General features: G+C 38.9%; 1 protein-coding gene across 1 annotated transcript in view; it reads left to right on the plus strand.

The window, feature by feature from the left end:
- The window catches only part of TRPC3 (transient receptor potential cation channel subfamily C member 3), a 54,256-nt gene extending 36,350 nt beyond the window's left edge, over positions 1-17,906 (plus strand). The window contains exons 5-12 of the mRNA XM_058192646.1: positions 1,586-1,802; positions 2,851-3,084; positions 3,833-4,097; positions 4,421-4,616; positions 5,482-5,691; positions 8,090-8,173; positions 15,524-15,599; positions 17,614-17,906. Of these exons, the coding sequence (XP_058048629.1) occupies positions 1,586-1,802; positions 2,851-3,084; positions 3,833-4,097; positions 4,421-4,616; positions 5,482-5,691; positions 8,090-8,173; positions 15,524-15,599; positions 17,614-17,756 (1,425 nt within the window). The 3' untranslated portion in view covers positions 17,757-17,906. The remainder of the gene's footprint in view (positions 1-1,585; positions 1,803-2,850; positions 3,085-3,832; positions 4,098-4,420; positions 4,617-5,481; positions 5,692-8,089; positions 8,174-15,523; positions 15,600-17,613) is intronic.
- The last annotated feature ends 4,476 nt before the right edge of the window (positions 17,907-22,382 follow it).

A 22,382-nucleotide genomic window follows, 5' to 3' on the forward strand; every position in this document is an offset into this window, starting at 1 on the left:
AACTGGGTCTGCTTTATTGGCAAAATTTATGAAATGTTTCTTCCAACTTTGTGTACTTTTTGTTGGCCGTAATGATGAAAATAAAGATTGAGGTGAAAAATCAAGAGTAAAAAGTAGAGAAAGGATGTGGAAAGGAAGATATAAGAAAGACGAAAAAGAAGATAAGAGAATGGGAGAAAGAAAGGAAAATATTAAAAAATGGAAGTTTGGAGAGTCTGAAAGAAAATGGTTAAAAGGGGAAGAAAAATGAAGAGTAAAAAAGAAATTAAAATAGATGTAGAAAGTGTATGTAAGAAGTAAATTAGAAGAAATATATAGATTATTGTAACGGAACTGGAAATAAGAATTTAAAGAAAATAAGATGGAAGGTTGTAATTAAAGGGTTGTAAAGCAAAAATAGAATAAGATGAAAATGTTAATAACTAAAATATATGAGGGGAATTCTGAGAAATAGACTCAATAAATAGGAAAACTGGGGTTGTCTGGTCAGCATAGCGGAAAATATTGAAATCAAAATGAATACAGCAATAGAGAGAGATAAGAGGAGAGAGGTGGAAGAGAGGGAGAAGGCGAGAGAGAGAAAGAAGACAGGGAGAGGAGAGGAAGAAAGGGAGGGGAAATAAGAGTAGGAAAGAAGGTTAGAGTGGAAGGAAGAATGGAGGAGGGGGAAAGGAAGGGGATGTAGAGAAGGAGTAGGAGAAGAGAGAAGGATGTAGGAAGGTTAAAAGAAGGAAGGGGGAGGATAAGAAAGGGAAGAAAGATTGCTTTAAAATGGAAAAGATGAAATGGAAGAAACACAACCCCGAACACGTTTGAATACATCAGGATAAAAATTGAATTAGCTAAAAAACAATAGAAGAGAATATATGTTAGTAAAGATGCAGAAATTTGAACTTGAGGGAAAAAGAAGATGTGGTTTATATAAATGAACATAGAAACCTTAAGACTGTGATATTTTGGCAGAAATTGTAACTGAGTAAAATTTATTTGGATATGTTAAGTTAAGGTGTATAAGATATGATATGGCCAATACTCTGTTCATAAACAATGTATGTGGGGCTGTGGGGAATCAATAAAAATTGATTTTAAAAAAATGATGAAAATAAAGTGGCTTTCACTAATACAAATAACCCATTGTTTTCAATATTATTTTTTGGAAAAAGCTGTCTTATCTGGTACCAACTTAAGACATAATAAGTGAGCTCATACATTGGGAAAAACATGGTTTAATTATAATATATATAATAAATAATAAAAAAAGTTTGGAAATCCCATGTATCTTATACCTTTAGACACAAAGAGCCATGGTGGCAGTGGTTAGAATGCAGTAGTGCAGACTACTGCAGTTTGATTCTCACCAGCTAAAGGTTTACTCAGCCTTCCATCCTTCTGAGGTCGGTAAAATGAGGATCCAGATTTTTGGGGTGATATGCTGACTCTGTAAATTGCTTAGAGACAGCTGAAAAAACACTGTGAAATGGTATATAAGTCTAAGTGCTGTTGTTATTGCTATTTGCTGAAAATGAAAGCATGTATAGATGAAAAAAATCAAAGCAAAAACCATACTTTTACTTTGCTTTCTTAGCTTGGAAAAATTCTCCGGAGTCCATTTATGAAATTTGTGGCGCATGCGGCCTCCTTCATTATTTTCTTGGGACTACTAGTATTTAATGCTTCAGATAGATTTGAAGGCATCTCAATATTACCAAATGAAACAGTTATTGATTACCCAAAACAGATCTTTCGAGTTAAGACAACTCGGTTCACTTGGACAGAGATGCTAATCATGATATGGGTTCTTGGTATGTATATATTTCCTTATTTCCTTATTGCAGTGTATATTTTTTAGACATCTCTGCTTGATGCTATAATGATAAATAATTCACAACATATTTTTAGAGTAGGGGTCCCCAACCGGGTCGCAACTGAGCCATGGGCTGGAGCAGATGCGTACATGCATAGCTTGACTCGCATTAATGGTGGGCTGGCACACATGTGAATGCAGCTTGATTCATGTGAGCAGTGGGCTGCTGTGCATGCACACACATCTCCACTTGAAGTTGAGTTGTGCATGTGCGTGCTGGCCCACCGCTTGCATGAGTCAAACTTCATGCACACATGTGTACACTGGCCCACAGCTCACATGACCCTATTCTCCTCTGCCCCCACCCCCAATCACCAAGCAGCAAAGGTTGGGGCCCGCTGCTCTAGAACATACGGAATTGTTAATATAGAAAGCACACAACAAAAGTAATAATGATTGAGATTACATATGTTCAAACCAAAGAACTCAATCTTGATTCTGGGTGTTTTGAGTTTTAAAAGTTGTCTGACCTTATCTTTTCAAGGTGTGAGTCACCCAGAATGCTCAACCAAATAGCTTGTAATACTCAATGCAAAATAGAAACTCTAAACTATGTTGGAAACTATGACAGCAATAGTATGTTGAGAAACACTGTTGTACAGTACAGTGCTCCCTACATATCAATCATTAAGTTTTTAGGTAACTGATATTACAGTGGATTTAGCCTAATATTTAAGGATCTTTTATTGTATTACTTTAATAGTGTGGATGCTGCTACTATATAATCCAATTCCACCTATTTTATGATGTAAGAAATTGCATAATTCATAATAGTGTGCACTGGCATGTAATTCAATGTAAGTAGGACGAAAAACACCTGCATCATTCTGACTTACGTATGCTTTCTGTTTCTGGTCTGAAAGTATAGTCATATACAGGTGTATTTTAAAAAAGTCAAATTAGTCATGTGACTTAATCTCAGGTTGGTGTATTTGGGTTGCGCCCTTAATTACATTTAGCTGAATTTCATTGCATTTCTTTTCCAGGTATGATGTGGTCTGAGTGTAAAGAGCTCTGGCTAGAAGGACCCCGTGAATATATTCTGCAGCTTTGGAATGTTCTTGATTTTGGAATGTTATCTATTTTTATTGCTGCTTTCACAGCTAGATTGTTGGCTTTTTTACAAGCTACAAAAGCACAAAACTATGTGGACAAATATATCCAGGAGACAGATCTCTCTGTAGTCACACTTCCACCAGATATAGAGTATTTTACTTATGGTAAGTTCAAACACGTTGCCGTGTCTCTGGCATATTAAAATGGCTAATATTCTTTAAACCACAGGTAAATAACTCTCAATTGGCCAGGGTCTGAACACATTTCATGTTTATCTCGCATGGCAGATTTAGCAATACTTTATGAAAGGCTTTCTGCGGCTCAATATTAGCCACAGACTGTATACTCCTGCTATTGAAAGGTGATTTCTTATAAAAATTAGCCATATACTTTTGCTGTTAGGATGTTGTTAATTAGTTTTTCTGACTAGTAACAGAATAACAGAATAACAGAGTTGGAAGGGACTTCTAGTTCAATCCCCTGCACAGGCAGGAAACCCTATACAATTTCAGACAAACGGTTGTCCAATCTCTTCTTAAAAACTTTAAGTGTTAGAGCACCCAAACCTTCTGGAGGCAAGTTTGCGCCACTGATTGTTTTTTAATTTATAAAAAGCAAGCTAGTTTGATTTGAAAAAAGATATTCAAGCAAAAATGTTACATAGTTTGAATTTCTAAAGAGAATAATTGTTGTTCAATTGGTCCAGAGAAAATACTGCTCAGAATATTTATTGACCACTAATTATTTGAAAATATTTACATTGATCTTTAAACCATATATATATAGTCACAGGCACATGCAGCATACAGAAAGAAAGACTCAAAAAACTGCTAATTGTGTTATTGTTTTGACAACACAATGAACAAATAGATAAAACTAACAAGCTGCTTGTTTATGTCATTTTTTTCCTAGCTAGAGATAAATGGCTTCCATCTGATCCACAAATCATATCCGAAGGTCTTTATGCAATTGCTGTTGTGCTTAGTTTTTCTCGGATTGCTTATATTTTACCTGCAAATGAGAGTTTTGGACCACTGCAGATTTCACTTGGAAGAACTGTTAAAGACATTTTCAAGTTTATGGTTCTTTTTATTATGGTATTTCTTGCTTTTATGATTGGGATGTTCATACTGTATTCTTACTATCTTGGAGCCAAAGTAAATGCAGCATTTACTACGTAAGTAACAAGTGCAGAAACAATTATTATTGTATCATTTCTGATCAAATTTGCTGAACGATTTGATGACTACATACACAGGAAGCAAGACAATTACACAGAAACAGTTTACAGAAATAGTGACTTACTATGTTAAACAATGTAGCTCCACATTCACAAATTTAATTGACTGTATACAATAGGGCATAGCATAATCAGTTTCAGAACTGATCAGAAAATATTTTATGTTCTGCATATTAGGCCCTCTATCACTTTGTTTATTAAGGTAATTAAACTTTAAAACTTGTAATAATCAGCTAATGCTTTTTTTTCTTTTCATGCAGTGTTGAAGAAAGCTTTAAGACTTTATTCTGGTCAATATTTGGCTTATCAGAAGTTACATCAGTTGTCCTCAAATATGATCATAAATTCATCGAAAATATTGGTTACGTGTTGTATGGAATATATAATGTAACAATGGTTGTAGTTTTACTCAACATGCTGATTGCAATGATTAACAGTTCATACCAAGAAATAGAGGTATGTCTCAATAGTGCTCATATATTTAGAACTAAGAAATCATTTTGATTTTGATAAGTTTCCTCTGCTCAGTTGTGAAAATTGATCTAGTCCAGTGGTTCTCAACCTGAGGACTGCGGACCTCTGGGAGGGTCACGATGTTGTCACAGGGATTCCACAAAGGCTTGAAGAAATGTTATGATTTAAATCTTGAGTTAAGTCTTGGTGGTCTGTAGCCATGGTCCATGGCTACAAAAAGTATTCAAAGGGGGTCCATCATGAAGAAAAGGTTAAGAACCACTGATATAACCAACTGATTTCCCTTTATCTATTTTTTTCTTGTTTTTTGTTTAGATTTACAATTTTTAATAAGTACTACCTATTAATCAAATAAAGATGTGGATTAATATTAGTAAAATTCTATTTGTATTGTTTTATCAAAAGGAGTCAGTTGTTTAATGGAAGGTTTTGGAAGCTTTTGGAAGTGCTTAGAATATATTTTTTACCATGTTTCCCCGAAAATAAGACCCTGTCTTACATTATTTGAACTCTGAAATAAGTGCTTGGCTTTATTTTCAGGGAGGTTTTATTATTTTGGGGCTCGTGGAACAAGACGGGGATCCACTTGCCATCTTACCTGATCTCTAGCTCTCCCTAACCCTAAGCAGAGGAAATGGCAGGGACCGGCTGCATATGCGGTTAAATATTTTTGGGGAGGGCTTATTTATGGGAAAACACTGTATAAGTAGATTTTTCAGGTAAAACAGTAGATTTATATATTTACACTGACAACATTCTGAAAAGATGAGAATGTAGCAGCATTTACTTCATAATAAAAAGAAGGAAATTACTTGTGAGTGGAATTTTTTGTTTGTTTCTGACATAGGATGACAGTGATGTGGAGTGGAAATTTGCTCGTTCCAAACTCTGGTTATCATACTTTGATGATGGAAAAACCCTACCACCACCATTCAGTCTTGTACCAAGTCCCAAATCATTCTTTTATTTCTTCATGAAGATCATTAAATTATTGAGGTGCAGAAGGAAAAGATTACAAAAAGATATGGAAATGGGAATAGGTAACTCGAAATCCAGGGTAGGTTCATGGTTTTTTTTTATAAAACAGTGTTTTTTATTTTTGTCTAATTTGCTGAATCCTAAATTATGGTTTTCACGTAAAAGACATGCTTTCCTGGTTTAAATTCTACATATTTGCAATGTCAATATCTGAAGTCATATCCATTTACCCACCTAAATGAGTGTAAAAAGGGACTACAGGTAGTCCTCACCTAATCTGTGACCGCAAGTGTGTTTGTGTGTGTGTGTGTGCAGCAGTTGTAACTTCAAGGATAGGTTGTAACTTTGGGGGCAGGGGATTGTCCTGTTGTAACTTCAAACGATTGGTAAGTGAAGACTATACGTAGTGGGACTTCAGTGGCTATGACTCTTCATCACCTCACAGTGTACTGACTACAAGGGGCAGTGAAGTATAGAGAGTTAAGCTTTACAGTGTCTTATCACTGTCCTGCTCTTTGTCTAATCTCAGTGTTATTTATGGTACAGGTAGTCCTCGAATTATCACAATTGAACCTAAGATTTCTGTTGTTAAGTGAGACATTTTTGTTTTGCCCCATTTTACCACCTTTCTTGCCTCAGCTGTTAAGTGAATCACTGCAGTTGATAAGTTAGTAACCCAGTTGTTAATGAATCTGGTTTTCCCATTGACTTTGCTTGTCAGGTCGTAAAAGATGATCCTATGACCTTGTGACACAGGATTGGTCATAAATATAAATCAGTTGCCAAGCATCTGAATTGTGATACATGATCATGGGGCTGCTGCGAAGTTTGTAACTGTGAAAAATGGTCATAAGTCACTTTTTCAGTGCTGTTGTAACTTTGGTCACTAAATGAACTGTTGTAAGTCAAGGACTACCTGTACTTCTATTTTTACTTTCAGTAAAAAGCACTTATTCTCTAATTCTCTTTCTTGTAATTAGATAGATGTTAAATTTTGCATACCCCTATTATGTATTCACTTAAATGCATTTATTATTTATGTTATAGTTAAAAATATGATTCACTAATTAAGTGCTTAGATTCCTGCTCTTGGGAACATTCCAGAGAAAGAGATTCTTTTGTTATAACATAATGGGATAGATTTGATATCCTGCCTCCATATCTCTTCCAGAGATGAAGCTTTATTGCATTAGGAAATATGGATAGGGACTATATGTAAATGTATTGCAGTGCAGTGTATTGCAGTACATTCAATATATGGAATAGTATTTCTTCAGTGGATTATTTTTAAGCAGAAGACAAATGAAACTTGATGATAATAATGATCTTTTACTATTCCTTTGTTTTCAAAGGAGATTTCTAGAATAGTTGTGTCCTTTTAAATAAGTAGCTAAAATAATATGAAATGCTGATTAATGCATGCCACGCTATCAAAAGTGTTCACCTGAAATATGGATGGATTAGAAAACTTTGAATGAACACTTCATTGACGGAAATCTTTGGAATTTTCTATGTACCAGCAAGGGGAGTGAAACCCATGAACTTCCATGTTTACTTCAATGTGCAAGAGTTCTTTTCAATTCAGCTAAATAAATTTAAGTGCTCAGACATTAAGAGTGCTACCTTTTCCCATTATCTCAGGTCCCCGTCTATATAATTCCCTTTTTAGCATAGAAATGCTTTTAAGTATGGAAGCCTTATGTCACTTCAGCACAAACTGTGCTTGTATGAACGATATATTAAGACATAACCAGTATCAAGGACAAAGACTACATACATTGTTCCTTATTGCATGCATATTTTGGTATCTAATATCTTTTTCAAAGGAAAAGGGGTTTTATTTTAGATTTTTTATGCAACACCTTGGCTTACTGGATGTCTGGAGAATGTGTCACCAATCAGTTTGAATTATCCCTGCCTTCATCCTTTATGCTGCCTCTTCTTTGTCTTGATTGAGTCAGTGGCTCCTATGCTAGCAGGCTCTTGCTATGCGGCAGTAGCTGAACCTCACTATTAATGAGAATTTTTCTTTCATTATGCTATCAGGTGCATGAAAAATAACAGAAAATAATCTCTACTTCTGACAATCTAATCACATTTTTTCTCAAATTCATTGCATTACTATTTATTTTACTATTATAAATATTGTTCAGTTCTAATTTCCTGTTCAGTACAAGCACAATGTGGGAGTTAGGCTGTGTAAGATGTGTACAGTAACAATTGTTTTTCAGGAATATGCATTCTTTTTTATGTGCTTGGTTTAGGAAATGGTTAAAATAATATATTTATATTTAAGTGCATTGTTTAATCTAGGAACAGATATGTATTCTAGTAATATGACAAATTGAAATGTATTTATTTCAGAATTTTATCCTGAATGGTACTAATTTCTATAATCAATCATTAAGTATTAGCATCTTATATAGTAGCTGCAAATATTATGGAATATATTTTAATTCAGCTATATTGTTTTCTAGCTAAATCTCTTTTCTCAGTCCAACTCAAGAGTTTTTGAATCACACAGTTTTAACAGCATTCTCAATCAACCTTCACGCTATCAGGTAAGCAGTTACTTGGATAATGTGCATTCATTATAAACTCTTATGAAATGCATTATGATTGTTTCCATTTATGGTAGAAATCTGGAATATTACATACCTAGAACTCTATATGTTTAACTGTAAGATGTTTTCTTCCATTCTCTTGGGAGATAAAATTCCAGTTATCCATTATATTGCTGCTTGTTCAAAAACTGGTACTTGTTTCCCTCACTATATAATTACTAAAGCAGAGCACAACTTGGGAACACTCCAGACCAGAGGTTCCCAATCTTTTTTGCCCGCGGCTCCCCCGGAAATCCGACCTGCAACTGCGCATGCGCACCAGACGTGCCCGCGGCTCCCCGGAAATCCGACCTGCAACTGCGCATGCGCACCAGACGCCCCAGAAATGGCGCATCAGCGCCGGACCCAGCGGGCGCAGATATTCCGCGGCGCCCCCATGACGATATCGCGGCTCCCTGGGGAGCCGCGGCTCACAGTTTGGGAATCACTGCTCCAGACAATCCCTCTTCCTTGTTGGCATCACTTATGATGACTGCTTCCTGTAGACAATTCACTACAACTGTCTGCTGGAGGGAGACTATGGGCATGCACCTGTATCTGTGTTGGCTGCTATGGGAGTCATAACTCAGATGCTGAATCCTATCTTAACTCAGATGCTGAATCCTATCTTCCATCCTGCAGATACTGATATAAATGGTACCAGGTTGAGTACTGTACTTATGTGTTTATGCATTTTATTTAACATATTTTAGTATCATATATTTTAAAGTATAGCCTAAGGTTAAAAGCTCTCTTGCTTTTATTAAACTGCAACTACTCTAGAAGTCTTTACAGAAGTGGAAAAATGTTTGAAATGGGTATGATGACTTCAGAAGTTTCTCTGTACTTCTCTAAGATGGTCTTGTACCAGTCCCTCTCCAAAGTTAAAATCAGTGGTGGGATTCGCCGGTTCTAGGTGGTTCGGCCAAACCGTTTGTTAAATTGCTGGTTCACCCCGCCCCTTGCCCCTCCCCTCCCCACCATTACTTACGGGTGTCGCGGCACCATTTGTAAAATTGCTGGCTCGCACTCTCCTCCCCCCTGGGAGCACACCCGAACCGCTTGTTAAATCTCTGGCTCAGCCGCCTACCACTCTGTTCCCCATCTCGGACTGCCCACCTCGGACTGCCCTGACCGCTCCAGCAGCAGAAGGCAAGTACAGCCGATTGCTGCCCCTGGGGAAGCGGGACTGGGAAAGGTGGTTGACCTGCGCCCGCCCGGCTGCCGGCCGTGACCTACCCCCATCCAAGCACCTCACTGGCCATGCAGCCGGTGACCGAAGCCTGCCTCTATCCAAGTGTCTCGCTGCCCACCTGATCCAAGCGCTATGCGGCCGACCGAAGCCTGCCTGCATCCAAGCCTCTTGCTAGTCAGCCGATTCAAGCTCCTCGCAGGCCACGTGGCCAGCGAAGAGCTTGGATCGGGTGGGCAGCAAAGCATGTGTCAATCGCCTCGGCCTGCCGCCCACCCAGCAGGACTGTCCTGCAGCCGCCTCCCACCCACGCAGCACCAGCCTACCCTACCCCATCTGGAGAAAGAGTGATGGAGAGAAAGAGGGGGGCAGAAAATGATGAAGGGGAGAAAGAGAGATGAAGGATAGAAGGGGGAGAAAGATGAAGAAGAGAAAGGGGGGAGAAAGATGAAGGAGAGAAAGATGAAAGAGAGGGAGGGAGAAGGAGAGATTAAGGAGAGAAAGATGAAGGAGAGAAAGAGAGATGAAGGATAGAAGGGGGAGAAAGATGAAGAAGAGAAAGGGGGGAGAAAGAGAAGGAGGGAGAAAGAGAGATTAAGGAGAGAAAGATGAAGGAGAGAAAGAGGGAGGGAGAAAGAGATTAAGGAGAAAGAGAGAAACGGGGAGAAAGAGATGGAGAGAAAGAGGGAGGGAGAATGGATTTGTTCTGGTAATTGGTTTAACAAGCATGGCATTGAAAAAGTGACTTATGAACGTTTTTCACACTTATGAAAATTGCAGCAAACAGTCATTAGGGCAAAGAAGCTATGTCACATGACCACCTGGACATGTCCACCCGGTCACATGAAGCACCGCAGTTGTGAAATGAGTGACATGGTTATTAAAAATGCTGCAACAGAGATAAATGATGACCGGTCGTAAGTGTGAGGACTGATCAAAAGTGCGAGAACCTGTCAGAAATCACTTTTTTCAGTCCTCTGGGTAGTCCCTATGCACATAGATAGATAGCAGATGGCTGAAAAAAGTGATTTCTGACAGGTTCTCACACTTTTGACCAGTCTTCACACTTAGGACCGGTCATCATTTATGCCTGTTGCAGCATTTTGTGCATAGGGACTACTCAGATGGCTGAAAAAAAGTTATTTTTGACCTGTCCTCACACTTTTGACCGGTCCTCACACCTACAACTATCCTCACATTTTACATTTTGCACCCTATCTTGTAACCGTGGTGAAGAGAAGCAGTTGTAAAATGAGTGACATGGTTGATAAAAATGCTGCAATGGGCATAAATGTGGGAATGGTCATAAGTGCGAGGACCGGTCAGAAATTACTTTTTTTTAGCCCTCTGAGTAGTTTCTTGGGACCCAGAGAGGTGGCATGCCTCGAAGAAGAATCTCTGGGGGTTTTTTAATAGGTTTTTTAATAAGGGGCTTTTAAAGGGGGGGAGGGGATTGACGGGTAGAGGGAGTGACCCGTCGGGGAGGGTATGTCCAGTCCCAACGCGGGCTCACGACACTATTTCACTTGGTCCGAAGACAGGGGGGGAGGGGATTGTACAGAGCGGAGAACATTATCCCATCTGTACGGTGAGTGGGAGGGGCAGATATGGCGGAGGCAGGGGGCCATATCGCTCTTTGGGAGCACGTGTTCGATGTTTAAAATCGATCACGTGCTCCGGCCCCCCAGTCCTCACTCGTTCCCCGGATGGTCAAGACCCTCAGAGCTTGGGTCTTAGGCTGATGCTTTGCAATGCCCGGTCCGTGGTTAACAAGGCTCCCCTGATTTGTGATCTTATTCAGAGGGAGTCCGCGGACCTTATGGGCATTACGGAGACCTGGTTGGGCACAGAAGGGGGTGTACCCCTGGTCGAACTGTGCCCTCCGGGTTTCCGTGCATTCCATCAGCCGAGGACCCAAGGTAGGGGTGGGGGGGTGGCGGTTGTGATTAAAGAAAGTCTGGAGCCGAGGGAGTCCACTGTTCCTCAGATAGCTGGCTGTGAATCCCTCCTTGTGAAGTGGGGCCACCGGAATCAGATGGGGCTGTTGATCACGTACCTGGCTCCTTGCTGCGTGACTACAGCCCTACCTGAACTGCTAGAGGTGCTTGCTGGCGTGGCGGTGGAGATCCCCAGACTACTGGTCTTGGGGGATTTCAACCTGCCATCTGCCGGCTTGTCGTCGACGGTGGTTCAGGAGTTCCAGGCCTCCATGACCTTGGACCTGATTCAAGTAACTGATGGCCCTACACACATTGGGGGAGGCGCGCTAGACTTGATTTTTATCTCTGGTCAGTGGGTAAATGATCTGGATTTAGGAGATTTAGTGAAAGAACCGGTGTCATGGTCAGATCATTTTCTTCTTCGCCTAGACTTTCAGACCGCCGCTCACCACCGCAGGGAGACGGAGCCAATCGTTGGTTCCGTCCCAGGCGCCTGATGGACCCGGAGAGGTTCCTGGCGGAGCTTGGGCGCTTCCTGAGGATCTTACCCACGGCACGACTGAAGAACTGGTTGCGGCCTGGGAACGGGCTGCGGCTGGGGCTTTGGACCGTGTCGCGCCTTTGCGGCCTCTGACCCGGCGTAGATCTCAATTGGCTCCCTGGTTTTCCGAGGAGCTGAGAGATGAAACGCCGGAGAAGGCGCCTGGAGAGTGTTTGGAGGTCTAGCCGTTCCGAGGCTGATCGGACACTAGTGAGGTCCTTTACTAGGACCTACCTAGTGGCAATGAGGGAGGCGAAGCGTCTCTACGTTTCCACCCTCATTGCATCGGCAGATAACCGCCCGGCCGCCCTGTTTGGTGACCCGTTCCTCCTCCATCAAGAGGACGGGATGACCCTTACAGGGACGAGCTGAGGAGTTTAACGGTTATCTATACGATAAAATCGTTCAGCTTCGGGATAGTTTGGACCAAGATTGCGATGATCCAGCGGGACGACAGAGACGTGTCTTGTTGAGGTTATTTGGGATGAGTTTGATTCTGTGGCTCCGAGGACATGGACAGGTTGCTGGGAGGTTACATGCAACTACATGTTTACTGGACCCGTGCCCTTCCTGGTTAGTGCTGGCTGCTCAGGAAGTGACACGAGGCTGGCTCCAGGGATTATAAATGCTTCTTTGATGGAAGGGTTTTCCCGCCGCCTTGAAGGAGGCGGTGGTGAGACCTCTCCTCAAGAAGCCTTCCTGGACCCAGCTATTTTGAGTAATTATCGTCAGTCTCCAACCTTCGCTTTGTGGCAAAGGTTGTTGAGAGTGTGGTTGCATGGCAGCTCCCCGGCACCTGGAGGAAACTGTCTATCTGGACCTGCTCCAGTCCGGCTTCCGACCCGGTTATAGCACGGAGACGGCTTTGGTCGCGTTGGTGGATGACCTCTGGAGGCCAGGGCCAGGGGTTGCTCCTCTGCCTTGGTCCTATTAGATCTCTCAGCAGCTTCCGATACCATCGACCATGGTATCCTGCTGCGCCGGTTGGAGGGATTGGGAGTGGGGGGCACCGTTTATCGGTGGTTCTCCTCCTATCTCTCTGACCGGTCGCAGACGGTGTTGACAGGGGGGCAGAGGTCGTCCTCGAGGCGCCTCACCTTTGGGGGGCCTCAGGGTCGATTCTCTCGCCCACCCTGTTCAACATCTATATGAAGCCGCTGGGTGAGGTCATCAGTGGTTTGGGGTGAGTTATCATCTGTCGCTGATGATACTCAGCTGTACTTTCACCCGGACCACCCCAACGAAGCGGTCGAAGTGCTGTCCCGGTGCCTGGAAGCTGTACGGGCCTGGATGGGGAGAAACAGACTCAAGCTCAATCCCTCCAAGACGGAGTGGCTGTGGATGCCGGCATCCGGTACAGTCAGCTGCATCCGCAGCTGACTGTTGAAAGCGAGTTAGTGGCCCCAAAGGAGGCGGTTCGCAACTTGGGTGTCCTCCTGGACGGACGGCTGTCTTTGATGAACACCTGGCGGCCGTCGCCAGGAGGGCCTTTACCAGGTTCGCCTGGTTCGCCAGTTGCGTCCCTTCCTTGATCGGGATGCCTTATGCACGGTCACTCACGCTCTGGTTACGTCTAGGCTGGATTATTGCAATGCTCTCTACATGGGGCTGCCCTTGAGGTGCACCCGGAGGCTGCAGCTAATCCAGAATGCGGCTGCGCGAGTAGTAACGGGAGCCGCTCGTGGCTCCCACGTGACATCGCTGCTCCGTAGCTTGCACTGGCTTCCTGTGGTCTTTCGGGTGCGCTTCAAGATTTTGGTAACTATCTTTAAAGCGCTCCATGGCTTAGGACCCGGGTACTTACGAGACCGCCTGCTGTTACCTTTTGCCTCCCACCGACCCGTACGCTCGCACAGAGAGGGTCTCCTCAGGGTGCCGTCCGCCAAACAGTGTCGGCTGGCGGCCCCCAGGAGTAGGGCCTTCTCTGTGGGGGCAGTGACGCTCTGGAATGAACTTCCCCCCGGTCTGCGTCAAGTGCCCGATCTTCGGACCTTCCGTCGTGAGCTCAAAACATATTTATTCATTAAAGCGGGACTGGCATAATTAGTGATGTATTTTAATTGGGTTTTTAATATTTTTTAACTTTTTAATTTAAATTTTAATAATCGGCCTTTAAAATTTGCTCTTTTTAATTGTTGTTTTAAACTGTATATATCTTTGTTTTTACTTTGGCTGTACACCGCCCTGAGTCCTTCGGGAGAAGGGCGGTATAAAAATTTAATAAAATAAAATAAAAATAATAAATAAAAATAAATAAATAAAATTCTATGCCCATAGTCAGGGCCACCCGGTCACATGAGCAGCTAGGCTCGCCCACCCAGTCACATAAGCAGCTACCCACGCCCACCCAGTCACATGACCACCAAGCCACACCCCAAAATAAGCCACGGCCACAGAACCAGTTGTTAAAAAATTTGAATCCCACCACTGGTTAAAATAATACAAAATAAAATAATACACGGGAAGACAACAGAACAGAAATAGCCTATGAGAAGAGAGACTAATAGTGCCATGACTTTGCAATTAAATATCTTCTATACAGTCATCTTCTGTACAGTAACTCCCCTTTCTTCAAAGGAAGAAGGGAAATGACTGACAATGACAAACAGGGGGAAATGGGCAACTTAACAACTAAAGCAATGAAAAAAATATTGTGTTGCATTTTAAGCCGCTGGTTCAGTGGATTAGCACAGATGTGCTTTTTCCTATCTAAAGGAAAGACAGGTCTTCTATCATATTTTTTGTCTTGTTGGCAGAGGGAAATTGGTGTCAAAAACAAATGTAGGTCAGTGGAACAGGCATGGTTAGAACAAGTAAGCATCCCAATAATTCCCCAAAAACACTACTAGCGAGACATATTATAGTCACCTGACTTTGCCTCCAAATATTGAGTAGAAAACCAGAGGAAATTCTGCAAACTTGAGATTGCAATTATATTAAATAAGAAAATATTACTTTTATATCAGTACCAATTTAAGACTGTTGACTTGTAAATTGTAAGATAAATATAATATTGTTGGAGCGTATGGAAAATTAGTGGTGTTAGGGCATGTGCATGTGTGCAAATCCACATTTCTTTTTGAATGAAATTTGGGAGAGTTGGGGTATTCATCTATCCATGGAGGCCTATCCACAAAAGCTGCTTAGATAAGTGTTTGTTAAACAGTAAGAATAGTTAGCAGAGTACACAAATTGCATCAGGGCAGGTAGTTCATTCAAACTAAGCTGTTTTTTCTTGTTTTGCTTCTTTCCCAGCATATTGTTCTAATTTGTTTCATATAATGCCCTTAATTTTAAAACGAGTATAAAAAGTGACCATGACGTCTGTTCTTTATTATGCTAATTGGTTTTTATACAAAAATAATTTTATAAAAATCATAATTTAAAAAGGAATTTAAGATTGTACAGTTGAATGTCTAGCTCTACTTATGGTGTAAAAACTTGAAAATGAATGTTTGATTGCACTAAAATGGAAGTTACTTCAGAGGAACTAAATCCTGTAACTTGTATCCTATAGTCTGACTTTATTACAGATGAAGATTCAGATTTTTTTTTCATTACTTTGAGGACCATGTATTTAAAATTAGGATGCCGAATAAATAAATAAAAAATTATTACATTTTTCCTTCCAATAGCAAATTATGAAGAGACTTATAAAACGTTACGTTTTGAAAGCCCAGGTAGACAAGGAAAATGATGAAGTCAATGAAGGTAAGAGCCTATAGAGTTATTCATACAGTATTATAAACGCAAAAGAAAAATAAAAGTGTCTGAGAAACCAGAGGTTTCAATTATGGGAGGAATTATTGTCTTCTGTGGGCTTCAAACCAGACATTTAACACTGTGAATATGGGTAAAAATAATGAAGTGGGGGAAATAGTGTATCTAATATTAGATGTAGTGTTTTTCTTAGTAAACTAAACTAAACTAATTAAATTAATAAATGATTTGCATTTGGATAAATTACTTTTATAAAAATAAAGTTTTAAACTACTATATGGTCCAAATTATAAAAATACTTGAAAATGACTAGAAATATTAAATCTTCAAAATGCAGTAGTCGTAACCTTTACAAATATCCATGAGTTGGATTCACTTCTAAAATTAGCTGATACAATACATGACCTAAATCTCTCTAGGGTACTGACGTGCTTTAAGATATGAGAGGTTTGCACAACAGAAAATAATAAAAAGAACAATTACTTGATATTTTGATAAACACATAAACATACACACAATATACATTTTATATTTGGAGGTGGGTGGGTTCTTTTTAGTTTTTTTGTTACTCTTCCTATGTAAACCTGAATCCCTTCCCCATTAAAAACAAGATCCCAGGATTTCTTTAAATTCAGTTTCAAACATATTAATTTATTTTGTATTCAGAACAGATTAGAAAAAAATTCAAATTTTGAAACTAATTCTTCTGTGCAGTTTTAAGATTACTGATCTTTTATTCAATTTGCATGCTCTTAAAATGTCAGGATTTTTAATATAGTTTTATAATGCATATTGAATACACATTACATTGAAAGTTAAAATCAAGCCAAGCTGCCTGCTGTTTATTTTTTAAGTAAATAATATTATGAATTCTTACTTGGTAAATGTTCTTTGAACTCGGATTTTTTGTCAAATAATTCATAGGATTGTGCAACTGAATTAACATTTTGTTCACATGAATTCCAAATCTGAAAAATTATATTAGAGATGGATGTTGCTGAGATTTGACTGGCTTGAATAAATTATATTCTAATAAACATTCATTAAATTAAGAATATATTCAAAATATATAGAATTCAAATAACTATATAACTACCATTTATATAGGTTCCTTTAGATGCCCATATGAAGACACAAATGAGTACATTTAATTAGTTTCTACAACAGTTATCACATTGTGAAATGTACTGGTTTTTGATTAATATCACCCAGCCTCTCCCTAACTGGATGTTTTAGATGTGATAGGTCAAAACTCCAGAAAATCAGAAAACTTAAACACAATGCAGACTTTCAGATTTCAAAGTCACTGTATGCTGAACTTTTAAAGTTAATGAGATTTTAAACATACTTAAAATTGACTGGAGTGTGCCTTTTTTTTTTTGCTAACTCACTTATGTGTGTTTTTAAGATAATGAACTGGAGAGGAGATTATATTTGTTTGCTTCTTTGTTTGAGGAAGTTTACCTCAAGAAGAAACTTCCATGTCTGCAGGTTGTTAAAAAATCTGGAAAGCCAACTTGCCATGGTCAACTCTCCATGGCCAATTGCCCAAGTCACTGCAGGACAATTCGCCACAATACAAGAGTTACACTAATATCAAAGAAATAGTCACATAGAATCATTAAAGAGAGGATGCCAAAGGAGGGACAAAATAAAATGTGAATCACAAAAATTAAAATATTTTTTAAATTATATGAAATAATTAAATTGAATTGCTGACTTGTCCCGCAGCAAGTTGGCCATGGCGAGTTGGCTGTGGAGAGTTGTCACATTCCGTCAGAAATGTATCATCATTGCTTGACTGTGAAACTTTTTGTTTGGAAGACAAAGTGAAAAAAGTGAAGGTTACAGTACATCTTTCAGTCATTTCACATTTTTTCCAAAGCTTTCAGTTGTTCAATATAAATGGAAGAACTTCAACTGCTTGGTCTTATGAACTATTATGAACAATGTAGCAGATGATACTTTATCAAGTTATGTTAAAAGTCTTTTTGTTTTTACACAGGTGAATTAAAGGAAATTAAACAAGATATTTCTAGTCTTCGCTATGAACTTTTGGAAGACAAATCTCAAGCAACAGAGGAATTGGCAATTCTCATACATAAATTAAGCGAAAAACTCAACCCAAATATATCAAGATGTGAATGACTCCAAATGACATTTTCAAGAATATTACCTGGATTTTGACTATAGCACAAGCATTGGCAATAATATTTCTGAGTGATTCATACTTGAAAAATATATAGATTTTTAGTACTAAATGACTTTATGTACAGCTTCATTTGAAATACAGTCTTAGAAAATTTTATGAATTTACACACAATTTAAGTTTATTTAAGGTATAAAACATATTTTGCATTTATTTAATATAGTACAATTGTACCTAAATAATTTTTCATTGCTAATAATTCTATTAGTAAAATGAATAATATTTGTAGCAAATGAAAAAAATAATACTGTAGATTAAAACTTTAGGATTATACTGCATGTCTGTTCTCATCTTATTGCTGTGAACAATTTTTATGAGATACAATACCAAAAGTTCAGCCAGCTCAGGAGGGATTACTTGAAATGAATTATCAAGAGTTAAGCATGATCATTTTAAAGATATAAACTTTCTAAAATTAATGGATTGTTTCAGGAAGTAGTTGTGCCTAGAATAGATCCACTGAAATTAGCTAGAACTGCATTAAATTTCACTGATTTCAGTGAGTCCATTGTAATGTCTGATCTTATGCATGCTTACTTAGAAGTAGGCCATTAAGTTTAATAGTTTGTACTACTATGTACAGAACTGAAAATGTTTTAACTACTTATCCAGGGCTACTATGAAAGCTAATTTGGTGTAGTGGTTAGGACAGGCTAGAAACTGGGAAACTTTAAGGTTTTGTCCCACTTTAGGCACAAAGCCTGGTGAGCGATCTTGGGCCTGTCACTTTTTCTGAGGCTTAGGAAGGAGGTAATGGCAAAGAACTTCTGGGGGGAAAAACCTGCCAAGAAAACTGCAGGGACTTGTGCAGGCCGTTTCTCTGAGAATCAAATGCACTTCAAGGAAAGAAGGGGGGTTGGAAATCTGGGTTGCAAAAATCTGAATGATTACAAGATGGCAAGAAAAAGATACTGAAAATCTTAAGTGCTTACAGCCCAGATCTGGTACCTCTAGCTTAATTTCACTGAATCATGTCCACTTATTTACTTTCTTTTTTTTGAGAAAGCTCAAAGCTATGCCATGGGAACTGAATGTCTGACAGTGAAGATGAAGATATTAATAACACTTTTACATTTAACACATATATTTTGTATCATATTTGCTTTCAGAATATGAAATAAGGTTGCTTTTGTTTTTTACTTCTAGTTAATGCAAACTGTCAAAACATACATTTTCATGTAATTTTTTTTTTAAATCCCAGATCTTATGCAGGGCTGAAGTTTTGTTACATTGTTCTAAATAATGCCTCTGATGCTTACTTGTTAAATAAAATATTCATACTTTATGGACTTATATTGTTCTTTGACTTTTACCTGTGAGTTTGGGGTAGGTAATAGAAGAGAAATCCTGTTCATTCAAATAAGCAACAGGCTACAGTTCCATATTCTAAAACTGTTTTACAAATTTGATACCATGATTTTATTTTATATACCATTATATTTATCCTTTGCAAAGCCAAGCAACATTTAATCCTTACTAAGCAGGCAAGAATATGTATTAATAAATTACTATTAAGCTGTAAATGACTTCAAAGAAATTTTAAGAAATTGTTTTGGAGATTTTTCCTGAATACTGTTAAGAGGACACTATCTAGATTTTGATAAATGTCTTTGTAGAGATAGTCCTCGACTTACAACCACAACTCAGTTCAAAATTGATGTTGCCAAGTGAAACATTTGTTAACTGAATTTTGCCCCATTTTACAACCTTTCTTGCCACAGTCATTAAGTGAATCACTAAAGTTAAATTAGTAGCAGGGTTGCTAAGTGAATCTGGCTTTCCCATTGGCTGCTTGTAAAAAGTTGCAAAAGGTGATCACATGATCTTGGGACACTGCAACCATCTTAAATATGAATTAGTTGCCAAGTATCCAAATTTTGATCACATTACTATGGGGATGCTGCAATGGTCGTAAGTATGAAAAATGGTCATAAGTCACTTTATACACAGTGCCTTTGTAACTTTGAATGGTCACTAAATGAATTGTTGTAAGTCAAGGACTACCTGTATTTGTCCAGCTATAATACCTCAGAAGTGCTCATTGTTCATGAATAATGGTGTTTTAAAAAATCTGTTATTGAAGATTGGGAAGATTATAGGAAGAAGGGTAAGCCAAAATTACCTAGTTAAACCAGTAGAAAGTTATACAGAGACATACTGTAGAATTTTATAGTGGGAATGATTTGCTTTAAAACTAGAAATGGCATGCAATTGTACAACTGCAACCTTAGTCTACATTGTCTCTCTCTGAAAGAGATTATAAAAAGTATTTAAGACTAAAATAGGCAAAAGATCTGGAGAAGTATGAACTTTAAAAAGGAGGATGAAGTGAAGTGCTATGAAGACAACAGGCTAAAGAAAATTTATGTCCAAGTTTGATCTAAAGGAATGAGGAGATAGGAAGGCTGCTGCACTCTCGTTATCTGAAAAAATACTCTAAAAATATATGGAGTACAGACAAGTGCTTTTGGAGTTTATTTTATTTACATCCAAACCTCCAAGTTATCTATGGCATTTAGAATTTAGAATAGAATTTTATTGGCCAAGTGTGATTGGACACACAAGGAATTTGTCTTGGTGCATATGCTCTCAGTGTACATAAAAGAAAAGATACGTTCATCAAGGTACAACATTTACAACACAATTGATAATCAATATATCAATATAAATCATAAGGATTGCCAGCAACAAGTTATAGTCATACAGTCATAAGTGGAAAGAGATTGGTGATGGGAACTATGAAACGATTAATAGTAGTGCAGATTCAGTAAATAGTCTGACAGTGTTGAGGGAATTATTTGTTTAGCAGAGTGATGGCCTTCGGGAAAAAACTGTTCTTGTGTCTAGTTGTTCTGGTGTGCAGTGCTCTATAGCGTCGTTTTGAGGGTAGGAGTTGAAACAGTTTATGTCCAGGATGCGAGGGATCTGCAAATATTTTCACGGCCGTCTTCTTGATTCGTGCAGTATACAGGTCCTCAATGGAAGGCAAGTTGGTAGCAATTATTTTTTCTGCAGTTCTAATTATCCTCTGAAGTCTGTGTTTTTCTTGTTGGGTTGCAGAACCGAACCAGACAGTTATAGAGGTGCAAATGACAGACTCAATAATTCCTCTGTAGAATTGGATCAGCAGCTCCTTGGGCAGTTTGAGCTTACTGTGTTGGCGCAGAAAGAACATTCTTTGTTGTCCTTTTTTAATGATGTTTTTGATGTTAGCTGTCCATTTGAGATCTTGCGATATGATAGAACCCAGAAATTTGAAGGTTTCTACTGTTGATACTGTGTTGTCAAGTATTGTGAGAGGTGGAAGTATGGAAGGGTTTTTCCTAAAGTCTACCACCATTTCTACGGTTTTGAGTGTGTTCAGTTCCAGATTGTTTTGGTTGCACCACAAGGCTAGTCGTTCGACCTCTCGTCTATATGCGGATTCGTCATTGTCTCGAATGAGACCAATCACTGTTGTGTCATCTGCGAACTTCAGTAGCTTAACAGTAGCTTAATTTGCCCCAATTCTGATTTCAACTTTCATTTCTAGAATACTTTTTAGTACTACGTAAGATTCAAATGAAGAATATAAAATAGCTTGATCTGAACTGATAAGTATTATTTTAAAAGAAGTTCTGTATTTCAGTTTATCTGCCCTAATTTATTTTTATTCTGAATTTAGCTGAAAAAGGTCCTAGTGGCTAATATAAAATGAATAATATTCAAATTACCTCTATCCAAAAGACTTACTATATGAAGATTAATGTGCATCACCCAAGGAAAAAAGGATTAGAAAAAAAGGAAGCAATAACGTCAAACATCAAACATCATTAGCTGTGTTTTCATGATCTACTTCCAGTAGTCAACTTCCTATGATTTATTCAATGCAGTTGTTTGGATGCAAGTCACACAAGCTAACTATGTGAGATCTTTGGCAGCAAAATATCTTAAACATACTTGCTGCTGAGGAATAGCTGAGAGAAGGAAGAGCTAAATGGCTGCCCATATCTCTACTGCAACCTGGTAAGAGGTGATTACAATCTATATATATAAAAGCAAAAACCACTCATGTCACGATCATGAAAATCTCCAGAACCGTAAAGTCTACAAACTTGAAATTTGGCATGTATGTTCCTCTTGGCTTCTAGGTGCTCACTAAAAAAGGATTTTTCAAATTGACCATCAGATCATTAGTATTTCTTATATTATTATTAACACACTCTGATGCTAATTAGTTAGACGTTCTACTCCCCCTCCCAACCTAAAAATAACTCTGGAGAGAACAGGATAGGATAGGACAGGAGAGACTTCTGTGGGGCAAGCCTAAGGGAGAGAAGGGGCTAGGATAGGGGAGGCTTTTGTGGGGCAAGGCTGGGGGAAAGAAGTGGCTAGGACAGGAGAGGCTGCTGTGGGGCAAGGCTGAGGGAGAGAAGGGGAGAGGAGAGGCCAATTGTAACTACCCATTAATTTTCAAGCTGTGTCGATTTACATAGTTTCGTAGCAGAGCACGGGTATTCAGCTAGTATTCTAATATATATAGTCCAGTAAGGTAGTCCTTGACTTATGATCACAAATTGAGTCCA

Source organism: Ahaetulla prasina, chromosome 8 (genome assembly GCF_028640845.1).
Source record: "Ahaetulla prasina isolate Xishuangbanna chromosome 8, ASM2864084v1, whole genome shotgun sequence".
NCBI lineage: Eukaryota > Metazoa > Chordata > Lepidosauria > Squamata > Colubridae > Ahaetulla > Ahaetulla prasina.